A 17,535-nucleotide genomic window follows, 5' to 3' on the forward strand; every position below is an offset into this window, starting at 1 on the left:
GTAAAAATAAAAATGGAATGGATCATTATTTACATTTCAATATTATTTGGTATAGGTATTCGATATTAATAATATTAATAATAAATAATTTTACATACTTAATTTTATTTTTGTGCATTAAATGCTTATACTGTCATAATGTTGTAGTTCATTGGCTACATTTTTGATAAGCAAAAAAAAGGTTATTCGGTCAAGTGGTACATGAAAATGTTCAAAATTTGTAGGTGATACGCGGATATGAAAAGGTTTTGATCCGCTGTATTATATTATTATTAGTTATTTAAATACTCATCCTTCATCAATTATTATTAAGTAGTAGCTCAAAATACATTGGTGATGAGTTGATTTTGTGAGAATTTTTCTGCTGACACGAATAAATAATCCATTCTACTTATCTATTATTTACGCTGCGAAGAATAATGCGATAGGTAACGAATGGAGTACAAAATATACATCTAATGACTGATGTCGGTTATGAAGAGCTAATAATATAGGAGTTTCAATTTTATGATTCAGTGGCATATTTACGGATGGGGTCCAAGTGGTCTGGACCACCCTCCCCCCCTATTATTGACCCATAACGATGTTAATTTTTTACGGGATTATTAAAAATTATTACAAATGTAACCCACGGCTTTGTGTCGGGAAAATTATGTGGAACCCCATTAAAATTTCCTAAATACTGATTATTATAAAATGTGAAAAATTAATACTTCAAACTATATTGCGTTTCACACAACAACACGAGGATACAATTGAAGTCGTCTCAGCCCTCAGTCGAGTATTTATTTGGAATGTACGCCAAATCGTTCGGAACATACTGTGGGGCACCCTGTGAAATATATGTTGTAGGTGCAAAGTGCGTATCGAAGTCGTTGGCCGCGTCTAGACGCTCAATGCACGATGGACGTGTATTATTGTGTGATTACTTGGCAGTTTTACGAGACTGCGGTGTGTCCTTATATATTATGTATATGTATGGTAAATGCTTATATATATATATGCTAATATGTAAATGTGTATTACTATAAAGTGCAGGCCAGAGTGATTTATTATTTTTGGATGAATATTAGTGAAGGAGAGCTGCTAACTTGACTATTTAGTGTTTACTACACGTTTGAACTAAATTAATTAAAATGTTATTTACCTACCAAATAATTAGTTTGCAATCGTCTTGGCAACAAAACAAGGGTAATATTTATTTTTGACAAATTTGAAACTACTTACATTTTACTGAAAGATTCTGTTATATTTTTTGATACCTAGATGGCTTGAAATTTAATACCTTATATAATTTTTAAAACGGTTTAATATTTTGATTGATATCAATTAAAACTATTAAAATAATTGTTTATATTCGCATACGACTTTAAATATTTATAATCTAAATGTACCTAATATTATTAATTATAATAAAGTAAGATTGTGAAAAGTATTAGATTATTTAGGTATGCAAAACGCTTTATACACCCATTACCCAACGTACCTATTTAATATTATTAAATTAAAAGTTGTAGTAGTTGCTGTATACAACACTGTAAAACCACTATTATGGATTATTACATCTTATATAGCTATATAATATAGAAATAAGTATAGTATAATTCTCTGATTTATTTCATGTACCAAAGTTAACTTACAATTAAAACATATCACATAATACTATAAATTATTCTTCAAAAATAAAAATTGAAAAATTACAATAAAATATACTGAATATTATAGGCGGATAAAATATTTTTCTGAATTTAATATTATTATTTATATAATTTATTATAGTAATTAGCACAATAAGCACCTTTTTTGCAATGCCCGTCGACGCAATAACGAAATACCGAATGAGCGTCGCCGGCAGTCGTATTTTATATCACACACGGGACTCATGTGAATTCGTATTCAACAAAAGTATTTAGTTAAGTAAATCAAAGACTATTTATTTATTACCTAATAAGATCCTCCGGGAATCAATCTTAAAATAATTTAGTTGTTTCCTCATCGAAGACGAACTTACAAACCCGCAACGGATATAACCGAAAAGGGAATACAACAAGAGCACATTCGATTGCAGATATCCAAGTAAACATTAAAATTGTCCTAATTAAAATAGTAGATATAATGTATGTAATATGGTCTATATGTTATACATTTATATTTTATATCTAATAATTTGTATATAGGTATATAAAGACGGATTCAAATAAAATAGTAAATAATAATATGAACTAGGTACCTAGGTATAAATAAATCAGAAGTTTCTTTTAATTCCGAAGTTTTAAACGATTATAAACGACGTGTTTAGTGTGTATACTTTGCAAAGTTATTTTTCTATGTAAATTGTTGGTAGTTATATTGTGAAATCTACAAATATGGTGTATCTTGTAAAAGCTTTTAAACAATGAAATTTCAATAATTTCATACTGCTATAATTATAGTTCACCCATTAAATTTAGTTGCCAAATTTCACACGATAGGCGTACAAAATAAACTTCATGTGCCTACTCAGTATTTTTTCAATTACCTATAAGCTTTCATAGTTTTTGTTTCCTGTGGAATGGACCATACAATGTGTACTTAAGGAGATATGTTATTACGAAATCACAAAATTATAATACAACACCTGTTATTTATGTATTTAAATTTTAAAATTTGATAAAATAAATCTATTCTACTAGTTCCAAAAAACAATTTGTACAATATTAATAATACATAGAAACCATTCATATGTCAAACAATATTTTGAATATTATATTATTATCTTTACGGCTTTAAATAATGTTATATACTTATATAATAATATTATATTTATAGCCAGATTAATTTTAATTTTTGTATTGTTTGAAGTTTGAAGTCCTAATCTACCAAAATACACCGTCACGTGCTCTTTCGCGGTCTGGATATAATATTTCACTAAACGATACAGGTAGGTGGTTTACATTTCTAGCCGACGGCCGCGGCGACGCCGTGACACGGAGGTAAAAAGCCACGCAAATCGTTCATGTGAAACGTTATAATTTTTTCCAGATAAAAGTAATGGTTGAAAATAAAAGATAACGCGTTTATATTTAAAATAGTCGTTTTGAGAAATCCGTATTTCTCACGATTCCAATAAAAGACTACGCAGATCAACTCTTACACAAAGGTATTATTGTATATTATGTATTAGGTGGTGTGAACTTAGAACATAAAGAATATAATAATATAAAGATTCTGGGGAGCGCGGGTTATGGACGTGTGAGTGTGTGACTCGAGGATAACATCGCGTCAAATACAATACACCGTGTGGGCACAAAATGCATTTAGAGAGAAAACACTTTTAAATATATGTATAATATAATATGTAAATTATGACGACAACCGTCGACGGTCGTAAGGCTGCGGCGAGGGCCGAGCCGCCGAGGACGTTCACATAGAGATAAGACGTAAATAGAGGTAAACAGACAAGTATTGTTATTATACCACCGCAAATAAATGATATTATATAGGTATATTATATTATGTAGTTCACGGATGTACGAATATAAACTTAATAATAATATTGTACGCGTTATAGGTACTACCTATAGTGAACATAGAGATACTCACGGTGATAATAAACGCTAAAAATAAAATCAGAACGAATAAATTGCGATAGCCCCAGGGACGACGAGGGAGGCGCATATTTGTAAAAATGCCAAAAATCGGTTTACGAAAACAACGACGGGCTCTTTTATCGACCGGCAGCAGCGCGTGTCGAATAAAAGTAAAAGGCGGGAAAGAGAACGTGCGTATTCCAGAAATACGTTCCATGCGTAACAACTACCATGTACCTAATATTGTAAAAATTAATATTATTTTGATTTTATTATTGTTTTGTGTGATATAATAAATCGAATTTTCACATTTATTAATGTGTCATATTATTATATTCAATATATTATTTTATGCGAATGAAATATTGGTCGACAGAAATAGTACCTGTCACCCTGTACCCTTTCTTGGGCAAGGCGTTGTCTTCGAGCAGAGGCGAATGTTTCCGGGCTGCCAGCACGGCGGTCGCCAGAGTCGTCGCTAGAACGCACAACACAGCGGCGGCGGTGCACATGCGGGTGGCCATCACGGCGAGGAAGCTCAAAGCTGTGGACAGGAGTGTAGCAGGTACTCCTTGCACGTATATCAGACGTGTCTCTGATAACACTGCTATGACTTATTTATTCAAATTATTTCAATCGGTGTTCCCGCTCAACAAAACTACGTGCTATCGGCCGTACGGTCGTAGACGCACGTCGCGTCGTCGGGGGCGGACAAAAACATAATATTATTATTATAATTTCACACACGTAACCGCCGGTAAACCATTCGTAAATAATTTACGGTATAAAACAGTGACAGAGGGATACAGGTGTTTGAAAAATATACGATAATGTTGTAGTGTATACAATAATAATAATTGGTAATTAATAGTATTAATATTATAAACACGCGGCCGCGCGCGCGGAAACTCGGACCGCGGCGACGGGAGAGTCGGACGGCGGCGAAGACGCAACACTTCGAAACACGTGCGTAGCGGACGCGTACGGATAGCACACTGCCGAGTGCCGACAGTCGCCGTAGCGCAACACACGTACTATACCATAATATACAACTACAACAGTGGTACGGCGCGTTTATTATGGTGTGCACGGCGGCGGCGGCGGTGCGTGTATAATACGCGCACTCGCACACACCGGCTGCCGCCGCCGGGTGGTGCAGACGGCGGCCGTCACGCGGGGCCATTTATATTTCTACCCGCCGTCGTCGACGCCGCGACAGCCGCCACCGCCGCGCCGCCGCCGACGTCGTCGCCAGAACGACGAGCCCAGCGGCGGCGAGAAAAACGTGGGCCGCGGGATTTGACGCCACAGCGGCGGCGGCGTACTAATATTATTTACCAGCGACGATTAATTATCGGGCCCGGTCGCGCACGCGCGCGCCAAAGACCATCGGCGCAGCCACCGCCGTCTGAAACAATACACACGCGAGGAGACACCACCTTTGCCGATCCCCTGGCGCCCGTTCACGTGTCGCATTTCGTACAGTCGTCGACCGAACCGGCGAACTGTTGTTGACGGTTTTCCCCGTCAGCGATGCGGCGTGACGTCCTGCAACAGTGGCGTAATCATGTGATGGAGGGAACTTGCAGGGTGTTGAAGCACTATCCCACGGCGCCACTGCAGCTGACGTCAACTCGCGGTTCGCGTTTTAAGCTCATAATCGTAAACTCGGTTCGCCCCTTTTGAGGGAGGTATTAGTCAGGCGCGAGCGAGTGCGCGTAACGAATCCCACTACGTATACATATATACAACATTATAAGCACTGCCCCCCGGGACCACCCCCACCATCGCTGCCGACCGCCACTGTTGAGAAATGTGTTTATTATATAAAAAATAGGAATTTTTGTTTACTATTTAGGTACATATTGTATTTTAATTTTGTACGCACCTTATTGTTTCACGCAATGTCGTAATATTATTAATATCATACTATTATGGTATTATATCATACAAATGCTACTATAATAACCTATATACAGTCGCATATGTATTATTATACACATAGTTCGATACAATAATAAGCCCTATAATAATATACGATTATATATTTATACAGGTTCAAAGTTAACGCTGCAAAAATATTTCGAAATGGCTTCTTGAGTGTTGAACAATATAGGTATAACTACCTACGTTGTTATTTAAGAATTTTAATTATAATAACATATTTACAATTTACTATTTTAATACTTTAGAAAAAATTTACTTACATTATATGTATACCCTAAATTTAACCATAAGACACAGCTTTTATACCTACATGAGAATTGAGATTATTAAAATAATAGAATTCTGGTGAAAGACCGGTATATTTTATAAATATAGACATTGCCAAGTGCAATTAAAACTTCTCAAATTTATTAAATTCAATTGGAAATTTAAATATTTTTCATGTTTGTACATAGTGAAATAATCGTTTAATTTTAACTGAAAATCAATTTAATTATCTGTTAATCTGTGGTAGAAAAAAATTTAAAGACTATTGGTAATTCGATATGCATTAAACAGAGAGGTATAGTTCTACAAATGAAAAAAAATCTCGAAAGACATACAAAAAACTAATAAGTTATTATTACCTTTATAAGTAAAAATCATATGAATACTTGTCGTTTTTAAAGGTATACGTTACATTATGACCATAGATTTTTTTAGTGACTTCTGCAGTATACCTATATACAATATACTGCACCTTCTTATAAACTAACAAATAAAGAATAAGGGCTGCATACGAATTGCATCCCTAAAAACGAAAATATACATCGCGACAACTGAGCGTTCGCGGTTTTTGTGCGCAGCACATCCAAAAATAAAAATGCGTCCACAGGTTTTTCTGTGAACAAAAGCAATTTATAAAAAAAATAGTGTTGGTCTGTTTACAATTTTTAAAAATAAAACTGAAATTTGAAAATTGTTGGTATTTAATTTTTAAAACCCGATGAGATTATATAATAACTGTTTTTTAAGACCTATTTGCTATAAAACGTAACGATCAAAGAATAGATAAATCATTTAAAAAAAATTATTTTTCGCAGAAAAGTAAATTTTAACCGTCATTATGGGATGAGTGCTCAAATACACTAATGCGTACCACCGACTTCTAACACATTTGAATCATTTCATTAAAAAATAAATGGAATATTTTATTCATCGTACGTCCTAACATTTTCCATTTTGTAGAACTGTGGAAGTATTGAAAAATGTTTAAACTGATATTTATATTTAAATGCAAAGCTCAAATTTAATAAACAATCGAAGAGAGGATGTAGAAAAAGGAGATTTTATTAAAAATACTGTAATTCAATATGACAACAAAAATATATCGCGTCATGAGTTCGTTCAAAAATTGGAGTATACAAATTTACCCATTCTATAAAATCAATAAATACATTTTAGAACAATAAATAATTTGTAATATAAATCGAATGCGCCGAGAATAAGGTATCTTTATTCTTTGTACTAGTATAGTAGTATAGTAGTACATGTTGTATAATAAAGTAATAACTAATAAGATATTTTTGAAGTGCCTATAATGTAGCAATGTAAAAAGGTATCTTTGGAATATAATGTAAGGGAATAGAGCTGAAGATGAGCGTCATTTCCTAAAGTCCACCTCCGCAAGCAAGTATACGGGTATCTATATTGCATTGTAAATAAAAAAACAATAAACGGGTGGGAGGAGGGCTATAAGTTAATTTAGATTACTTATATAGTGACTATCTTTTATAAAATATTACTTTATTTATTGTTTATATACATGCACACAAACAATAGTGAATGTATAAAAATATTTTATTTATGGTACCTATATTATATTGTACCTATTAAGAGGTCACTAGCTATGCGTTTGTTGTCACCGCCTGACACACGTACGGCATAGCAAATATTCATTCACTAGTTTCAATAGTGTGCTGTTACTTGTTAATTTTGATACTATCGAACTTTTAGGTAAGAACATTATCTTTGCTTAAGTATCGGCAATTTTTCAATATTTTATCTTCCAAGCAAGATATGGGTATATATGAAATATTAGAAATTAAAAATTCTCATATCTCGCTTAAAATTAAAATATTGAAAAATCGCCAAGGCTTTACTACAGATAATGTTCTTACCTAAATGTTTGGTAATAGGTCAATTCACTCTAAATCAAAACTATATAATAGCACGTACTATTGAAACTATAGTGAATGAACATTTGCTATACCATACGTGTGTAAGACGGAGATAACACACACATGGGTAGCGTTCTCTTAATATATATTATAATTTATAATATATAGGAAATATTCTTTACTATTGAAACGTGCAATATATATATATATGTATAAAATGGGTTGGGCACACTTTAGTAGGTAGTAAAATATGTATGTACGGCGCTAATGCTTATAATATTGTATAAATTGTATAATATAATATGTCCACAGAATATAATAATACAGTATATATATCTAACAGTATACAAACTAATCCGCTTATAGATATCATATATTTTATTTTTATTATAAATAAATATAGGTAATTCTATATATATTTTAAATAGATTATATTGCTCAAGTAGATATAGAATAATTATTTTATGGAGTTAAATAAGTTTGGTTCCCGTGTGTAATTATGCTTATTATAAATTATAATGATAAATATGTTGACGGTAAAAAAAGTGTTAAAATAAATACATTTTAATATTACTAAAATACCGAATGCAAGCCAAAAGTACGTGTACCAAAAAATATATATATTATAAAATAGAGAAATTACAATTTTTAAAAATAAAATGAAATAGGAGCCAATTTTTTTTATATATTTGTGATTACAACTTCATTTAAAGTTGAAGTAAATAAAATAAAACGTATACAATTTAAAATGTAGACAAATTTAAACTGAGATAGCCTGAGACGCCATTGCTTTTAAAATAAACAGCATGTTTAACTATCTAGCTTATAATGCTAATATTATACTATATGAGCCTACAAAATATTTACTTGCAGGCTGCAGTTTGAATATTTTAGAAAGTACTTGTAATACGAAAAATTTAAAACTCAATGGTAGTAATATTTAAGTTTTACTGAATACTGCTCCACATTTGTGCCTAATTTTATTACTTAAAATATTTTAGACGTATACAGTTGTGTAACAATGATTATCGCACTTTGAAATTTAAAAAATTCATCATTTTAATAGTAGACTGCTTAACTTAAACAATTTAAAAGTATATTGGACTCAATAATTTACAATTACATTACACAGCTATATGGGACTTAAACTAAATACTGGCATAACACGGTAATTGTATAACGAACTCAGATTTTACGTACCTACTACATACTTATATATAGTATGTATCAAAAACTAAATAATGACAATATTACGTTCAACATGAACTATACGTATACCATATACGTAAAGTCGAATTAATTTCATTTGATTTCATTATTAATGTTTCAGTGCTCTATTAATTATTTTAACTCAATCTGAAAACAGGCGTCTGTTGTTGTTGATATTTTGGAAAGAAGCCAATATTTTTAGTACCTATATCAACTATTATTTACTGCGATCAATCCTATTTCCACATTATTGAATAATGTGTTTCTGTAAATTCCAAATCAATAATCATATCATTGCTATATTCTAAATTATAATGGGGATTTGGATATATCATGACTTTGAAACATTTTGGCATCACGATGTGTGAACTAGCATATTTGTCAGCCATGTGCGAATTCGGTGTATATTATTGAACATAATATGAGATACCCACCTATGTATCACTATTTATTATAATATACTGCACTATCGGACCATACAGATGTATATTTGTATAGTATCATGGCCGTTTGGGTTCCCGCAATACGTCCCATCACTTAAATATTGAAAAACGAAAATATGCAATGGTATGCGAAAACACACGGGGGGTGGTCGGGGGCATTGGAAAAGAGTACAATATAATATATTTTATAAGAAACGAAAAAGCATAATAATAATAATATATTATCATCACAATAATATTATTGTATATATCTTAAGCGCCGCCCCATCGCGCGCACGCTGTGTGCGCAAGTGCATTTTTATATTATATTTCGCCCGTCCTCGGGTCGGCTATTGAACTATTCGCGTTGTGGATGATGGGTATCGCGTCCGCCGGACACACCCGAGGCTGCGGGATCTCTGGCGGCCGGTGGTGACGCCGACGCTTATACGTGTCCGCATTGTGCACCGACTCAATATGTGTACAGCGGGGGCGTTGGTATGTGCACTTGTGTGTGTGTGTGTGTGTGTTTGCGGAGCGTACTGCACGAGAGATGATGATAATAATAATAATAATAATAATATCACGTCTTCGTCTGCTGCATAGAGTATGTGGTGTATACGCTCACAGAACGTGACCGGACCTTACGGCACGGAATTAAAACGCTTCGCGTGCGTCCACCGGACGGCCGCCCGTCGTCGACGCCTGCACTGTCGCCACGGTAATCGCCGCCGCCGCCGCGTGTGTGCAGCAGAACAGTCCTCGTCTCTCCGGATACTCATATTATATAGGTCGTGTACACACATAATGTTATGAGATAATATAATAATATGGGCACACACGTTCTAGCACTCGAGACACAAAACACAAATATATGTATGCGTATAGTAATCTGTACACTGATAATGTAATAATATCATATACCTGGTAGCTGCAGTGGCGTATTTAGGAATTTTGCCAGGGGGAGGGGGGATGAGATATATAAAAATACGCCCATAAGTACGTACATGATATACGTTTTTGAAATCCCCTAACTTGTTACCTATTGAAGTAATAAGTGTGGATCAAGGCGAAATAAGAATTAACACAAACTGCAGTATAGTACCTAATACTTAATAGCATTTATTATAAATTCATACTAGCACCGATCCCGTGTTTAATACGATGATAAAAAAATAAATAAATAAGTAGTTATAATACAAAATTCAGTCTTCTAATTTTTTGGATTCTCATTTCATCGATATAACCTTATTCGGCATTATTATTGTATTGACCGGTGACATGCCAATAATTAATACCCCTATCGTTTATAAAAAATAAATATAAAGCTCTTGAAAAATTAAAAAACAAAGCTAAATCTAATCCTTATAAAAGAACGGGCCTTTTTTATGTTCCAATTTTGTGACTACACTATTTAATATTTTTCCAATTTTTTTTTACGGAGTTGTTCCAAATACCTTCCTGAGTGTCATAACGTCGCCCGATTTTTCATTTTTTTTTGTCGGAGGGGAGGGAGAAGGGAATCTATATATTATATACCTAAAATCCAAATACCACTGACCCACTGATCGCTGTATCTCAAAAACTACTCAACGTACAAACTTGAAATTTGGAATAGTGGTTCTTTTAATACTTTCAACGTGCAATAAGAAAGCATTTGCCAAAATTCGCATTTTAAAGAGGTGCTCAAACAGGGACATTGAGGTTCACATTGGAAATTTTATTTTATTTATTTATTAATATAGTTCTCATTGGTTACAGTTAACAGTAGAAATCAGTGTTTATTTATTATCAGTTGCCATTGGTTATTTGGGCAGATCAGGTACTAGCTTGCATAAAATCAAATTATTGAACATTGCCTACCAAGGTGATTGGTGAAAGAGTTTGTCGACAATCCAACGTAGTCAGATTGCCTACCAGGGTGGCTGAGTTGCACTTACTGCAGCAAGTAACCAAAAAGTAGTTGAACAATCATAATTTTTTTAAATTTTCGATTTTTTACGGGTTTTGAAGTGCACGGGTTCTGCTATAAAAATATATTTACCATTAATACCACTAGAAACATTTCAATACGGTTTCATTAACCGTTTTTTATATTTGCTTACCGATGACATTAAACGATAAAATTTGAATAAAAAATTATACATATCATCCGAAGGCAAAATAAACAACCAATCACGGGCGAATCTGTGACGGGTCGGCTAGTGTGTTATATTAATATACTTTTAAATTACTCTAGTTAGAAAAATGTTCGTTTATTTAATTTTAATAAATTACACATCGATCTGTTGTAGCCAAATACCACCCACTCACTCACACACCAATATACATCTCAAAAACTACAAAACGTACGAACTTGACATTTGAAATAGTGGTTCTTCTAATACTCAGGGACAATAAGAAACGATTATATACGAATTCGCATTTTAAAGGCGCGTAACCATTTTCCGTCAAAGGTTATATTCCAATTTCCACCAAAAAATATTAATAAATTATATCCCGCGTATTATTATTATTATTATTATTATTATTATTATTATTATATAAATAAATAATTTAAGAAAAATATGAAATTAAGAATACTTAGGTACATTCAAAAACATATTCATGTGCATTTTACTAAGTTCGAGTTTGTCAAACAAATCTCTTTTTCATATAGTAAATATTTAATGTGTTAAAATAATATGTTTAAATTTTTGTACTTTTTATGTCATTTTAATTTTTATAATTTAATGTATTATTTGTACGAGTAACTAGTGATGTTTCTAATTATTAATATTTATATTTATACGGTTTAATATGTATACCTACTATTTTTTTAATTTTATAAGTATTTAATATTTTAATATGATCAATATCTGTCATCTATGATACAAGGTGAGGCACATACATCGTAATCATTACTATTTGATGGATTTAGGTTCAGGGTTCTTAAATTATCTCAAATAATTAATTTTTTTGGCCAGAAATCGGAATATGACCTTTGGCGGAAAACGGAAACTCCCTTTAAAGAGCTCTTAGGTGGTCAAACAGGGATCTTGAAACTTTTTTTTTGTTTATGAATGGTTGTTATTAGTTGCAGATTATAATACCTAGTAGAAATTAGTATTATTTTTGTTTGTAAATAAATATAGTCGCCATTGGTTACTCGAGCAGATCAGGCACAAACATGCATCAAATTTTCGGGCTTATGGCTTCGAATAAAGAAACAATAACTCAAAACCAAATGTATTCGTGTAGCTTATATACTCAAAAACTACTTAATTGAATTTGAAAAAAATCTTGGTGATTATTTTTAGGTATGTCAGAATAGTTTAGACTTTAGAGAGTATAAGTAGTTAATACCAAGACAAAATAGATAGATATTATGTCACTTGTAATATTGTTTTTTTCAGTATATGCGCATCTCCTTCACCTCCAGCCCATGTCGGACTTCTCCACTTCGGATCGGTTGATTTTTTTTCTATGTTATAAAATATGTAATATGTTAATATGTATGTATATGATTAGCAGCCAATAAGAGGTGGAGGACTACGATATAGGCGAAGTAAAGAGCGGATGATGCGTATCGAAAAACTGTGATGGTATATCTAATTTGTCATGGTTTAAACCACGTTAAAAAATATACCAAGTGCTAAATCCAATCTTGCGGTTACCACTCTAGGTCAAATTATTTCACAAACCTAGGTACACTGATGCCGATTTGTCCGTGAACTAAGGTACACTAAAACTGAGATACACTCAAACCAAGACACACTTCTAGAACGTATATAATGCGTATATACTATATACCTAGGATTTCCCCCCCCCCCCCCCAAAAAAATGCACATGTGCACAGTTGAAGCCGGGATATTTAGCTGGCTTATTTTAATGTTGATATTAAATATGTAAGTAAAATATATTAGAAACTATTTGGAGATTCCGTGTGTAGCGGCATCCTGCAGGCTGCAGTATATAAATTATAATATACTTTTATAGTGCCTACATAATATTTCCATATAGGTATATGCATATGATATTCTATTCTATTCTATTGATGAAATAATAGTTTTTTATCGTAGTTTAGTATTTCCTATTGCTGTTAAAAAATAATTATGAGCATCTTTTTTAATTATGCCTCCTAATGCTTGAATAAATAGATACACATAACACACAATTTCCTACGGTTTTGTCGCTTCATTAATCATAATGGAAACTTATCACCATATTATTAATATCATCGTTTTCATTATAATGATAATATACTTATATTAATATATAATTGCATTATATTAATTTGATATTACTTATTATACTTATTTAATTTTAATGAGTAGATTCTGCAACTTTCAAACGTAATTTTAGAACTGACCAAATAGTAATGATCTCTGATTATAGGTGGGTGACATAAATTATAATTTCAGCATGATTGTTTGAGTTATAACTACAGAATTTTTTCTTTACTTATAACTATTTCTTCAGTTCTTATAATTTTAAGTTTTAAGTGACTAAAATCATATTATGAAACTATCTACTATCTAGGTATAATGTACATCGCCTAGGTATCGTCTGTTCTTGGAGTTGAATATAATATATTAAGTTTTAGATTTATAAACATTGAGTTTGAGCTAATGTACTATACGCCCGAGTACTTGCAGTGGAGGAGAAAATAATATAGGTACGCTATACATTATTATAGTATAGGTATATATTGTGTTCAATGCCATTATTTATGCTCCACCACACAAAAGTTAATGAACCTTGCGTTTAATATGTATTTATATCGTTTGTATGTTTCATGTTATACGAAAAATGGTGGAAATTATACGGATGACCTAATGTTAACGAGCAATACGAGCATCTCCGAATTAAGACGCATGTGTATAATAGTAATGTTAATTGAACCCACGAAACGCTACACGCGTATCCACGTAGGTCGTATGTAAGTTTGTTTAATTCGTATGTAAGAATCGTCGTGTTCTGGTTGTAATTATAATATATAATTTCATATATTTTGTTCGCATAATGTCATATATTATACGTTTATACGATCGTCCAGGCGGCGGCGATCAACAATTACGTTTCCGTGAACTTATTATATTATTATCATATATTATCATAATATTGCGTGTGTTATGTATATTAGTAAATGTCGTAAGTGTATATACATATAATATAATATACAATGCGGAAAATACGTGCGATAAGAAATAATGGCGATTGGCGACTGTTATAATTGTGGTTAGGAATAGGATTATTTCACGAAGTTCCTTGAAGAATAGTTCATCGATAGGTGACGAAGTCCAATGCTCCAATGGCGCCAACGAGTAATGTTTAAGAGGACGCCACACCCGCGTCTCCGTATTACAAACGCGTAACATACCAAATTTACGCTCAGAAATTCACGTTTTGAAATTATGAAACTTGCTGATAAGAACATTATCTGTTTTATGTAAGTTTTTTTACGATAGTTCAGTTTTTACTTTATAAGTGAGTTATGAGCATTTTATTTTACATTTATTATACACACATAACTCACTTAAAAACTGAATTATCATCAAAAAACTTCTAACAAAACACAGATAATGTTCTTGCAATTAAGTTTCATAATAAGTCGATTCACTCTAATTTTTAAGCTAACGGCACAAAACGTGAATTTTTTAGCATAAATTTGGTATGTTACGCGTTTGTAAGACGAAGATAACACATTGGGGTGTGACGTCCTCTGAAACTTTAAAGGTATACAACTATATTGTGACTTACCGTGCAGCAAAGAATTAAAGGTGTCATGGAACGTGTTGTTTTTGCAATTTTTTCGACTATCATTAAAACGTTTTATTTTATCAAATGTTCAATTCTTTGTTTGGTATTCAAACATTTTAAGCCTTTTCTGCAGGCCTGCAGCAGTGACCCGGAGACGCGACTATTTATTTTTTATGTAAAACTAAAATAATTGAATCATTTTTTTCTTTGGTATACTTATACAGCGACAATGGTACCATCAAATACTAACCGAACAACGACCATTTGGCTAAATTAGGTTCTATAATAAACATTGTAAAAATATGAAGAAAAAAAATGTTTGTGTTTTTTTAACTAACTAACTTTTATTTAAAATAAAAACTGCATATCTAGTATTTACTATTCAGTTATGAGTTGTGAATAGTCTTATCAGTTTCTGAATTTTAAATGTAGATGGACATTTTTAGAATGTAATAATAGCTTTTAATCACAAAATAACTAAAGAACTTGAAGAGATACAAAATTTAAAAATCGACATTTTTCACACAATTAATTGTCACTTTCAAATAATTTGGCGATAATTTTCTTTACAACCCATTGAACATTTATCTGCTTGTGACCTATTGACGTATGCACAAATAATCTTCGTCAGAAGTGGGATGTACGCTACAATTTTTGAAATATTATATAATTTCGTCCAAAATTTAACTTAAAATATCTGTAAAACAAAACCAAAACTGTGTTTAGGTATATATTTTTGAGATTTTTTGGTTGCAGCGTGAACTACTTATTATAAGAACCCTTGTTTTAAATTTTCAATCCTAAGTTAAACTAAGCTTAGCTATAAAAAATGAATATTTTATACATTTTTAACTACAAAATTATTTGCAAATGTTCTTGATTTTGACAAACTTTGTCGTAAATTAAACTACAAATGCTTAAAAATAAAATCACGTGTTTGTATGTATAATGTCTTTTAATTATTGCTATAAAAACAACTTATATGGGGAACCCTGTATTCAATTTTTAAGTTTTTTGACCCAAAGAAAAATATTTATTTTTTAATTTCGCATGTCTATAAAGTATAAATAGTTAGAAAGAGTCAAAATATTTTGAAAGTTATATCATATATATAAAATGATAAAATAAACATTTAGTGAAAATTTCAATTACCTACGGTTATGCGTTTTTAATTACAGCTATATATCAAAAATCGATTGAGGAGAAATATATAGTTATTTAAAATAACTATATATTATTACAATATTTTATTATTAAAATAACTTATTTTACGCGTGATCGTCCAATGTCGAAAAAAATTATTTCAAACGCTCATTAATAATGAATGTGACTTTCCAGTAACCTTTTTTTTTGTTATAGGTATAAAATCTACATTGATTCAAAAGTTAATAACAATACTATACGTAGACGTATTTATTTTACGTATATGTATAATAAATAATAATTTAATAAATGCAATATTTACGGCAAAAATTGTTAAATACTAATGTATTATTATTACTAGATTAATACTTAATAGCAATATAAATACTCATATAATATTATATAATAAAATAAACTTAGTAATATGTACAACTGACAGACCGTCTCCGGTTAGAATCGTTTTTCCTATGCTATGATTTATCATTGAATTCAAAGTTATAGTTAATAAAATATAATAACACATTCATTATAATGATTTTAAATGACAAGGTACACTTATTAACACCTATATTATAAAGCCGAGCGAGGTTTTTTCTTTTAAGCGATATTTTATAATATGACAACTGGTGTATGTTTCAGTTATAGAAATTTAAACTCCAACTTCTAAAATATATGACAGCAAATAGCAATATATTATACAATATATTGAGATTTTTTCTATAAAAGCCATATTTTGTGTTAATAGGTAGGTACGTAATTTAATGCTTATCTAGTGTATTTTTGCAAAAATGCAAAACGGTACTAAATGTTATTGTATAATATACTATATTATATATTATGCATAATATGTATATATTTAATATTTATCAATCTATGTCGTAATCTGATAACAACTTATACGGGTGTATAATTATTACGGTTTTAATAATCTTTTTATTAGTCAACTATGAATAAACTATAGGGAAATGATCATGGTCAACGTCCAACGGACGAACGAATAACAATTTATGTGTTACAATTTTGATAACTGTTCATATTTTATGGTTTTCTGAAACTTTCATAGATTATAATGATAGAAAATTAAAAACCCATGTATAGGTGTATACATTTACAATCAAATTCAACGAGCCAATTATTATTATTACCTAAATAAATAAAATGATTAAATAATATTGGAACGGATCAACGGAAAAAAAAAACCCTAAAAATTCTATACCAACAAATATTGGTATCGGTTCCGGGTCAGATTTCTATAAAAATCGGAACGGGTTCCAATAAGGTTCTGGTTCAAACACTGGTATTTTTAATATTGGTTCCAAATTCCAATAACCCTGCATTTCAGAC

The 17,535-nt window shown here is 31.4% G+C and overlaps 1 protein-coding gene across 1 annotated transcript in view; it reads right to left on the reverse strand.

The window, feature by feature from the left end:
- LOC132942307 (dorsal-ventral patterning protein Sog) overlaps positions 1-4,629 on the reverse strand; it is a 29,843-nt gene extending 25,214 nt beyond the window's left edge. Inside the window, exon 1 of the mRNA XM_061010605.1 lies at positions 3,955-4,629. Within this exon, the coding sequence (XP_060866588.1) occupies positions 3,955-4,093 (139 nt within the window). The 5' untranslated portion in view covers positions 4,094-4,629. The remainder of the gene's footprint in view (positions 1-3,954) is intronic.
- Positions 4,630-17,535: the final 12,906 nt, after the last annotated feature.

The sequence above is a fragment of the Metopolophium dirhodum genome, chromosome 4 (assembly GCF_019925205.1).
Source record: "Metopolophium dirhodum isolate CAU chromosome 4, ASM1992520v1, whole genome shotgun sequence".
NCBI classification, from domain to species: domain Eukaryota; kingdom Metazoa; phylum Arthropoda; class Insecta; order Hemiptera; family Aphididae; genus Metopolophium; species Metopolophium dirhodum.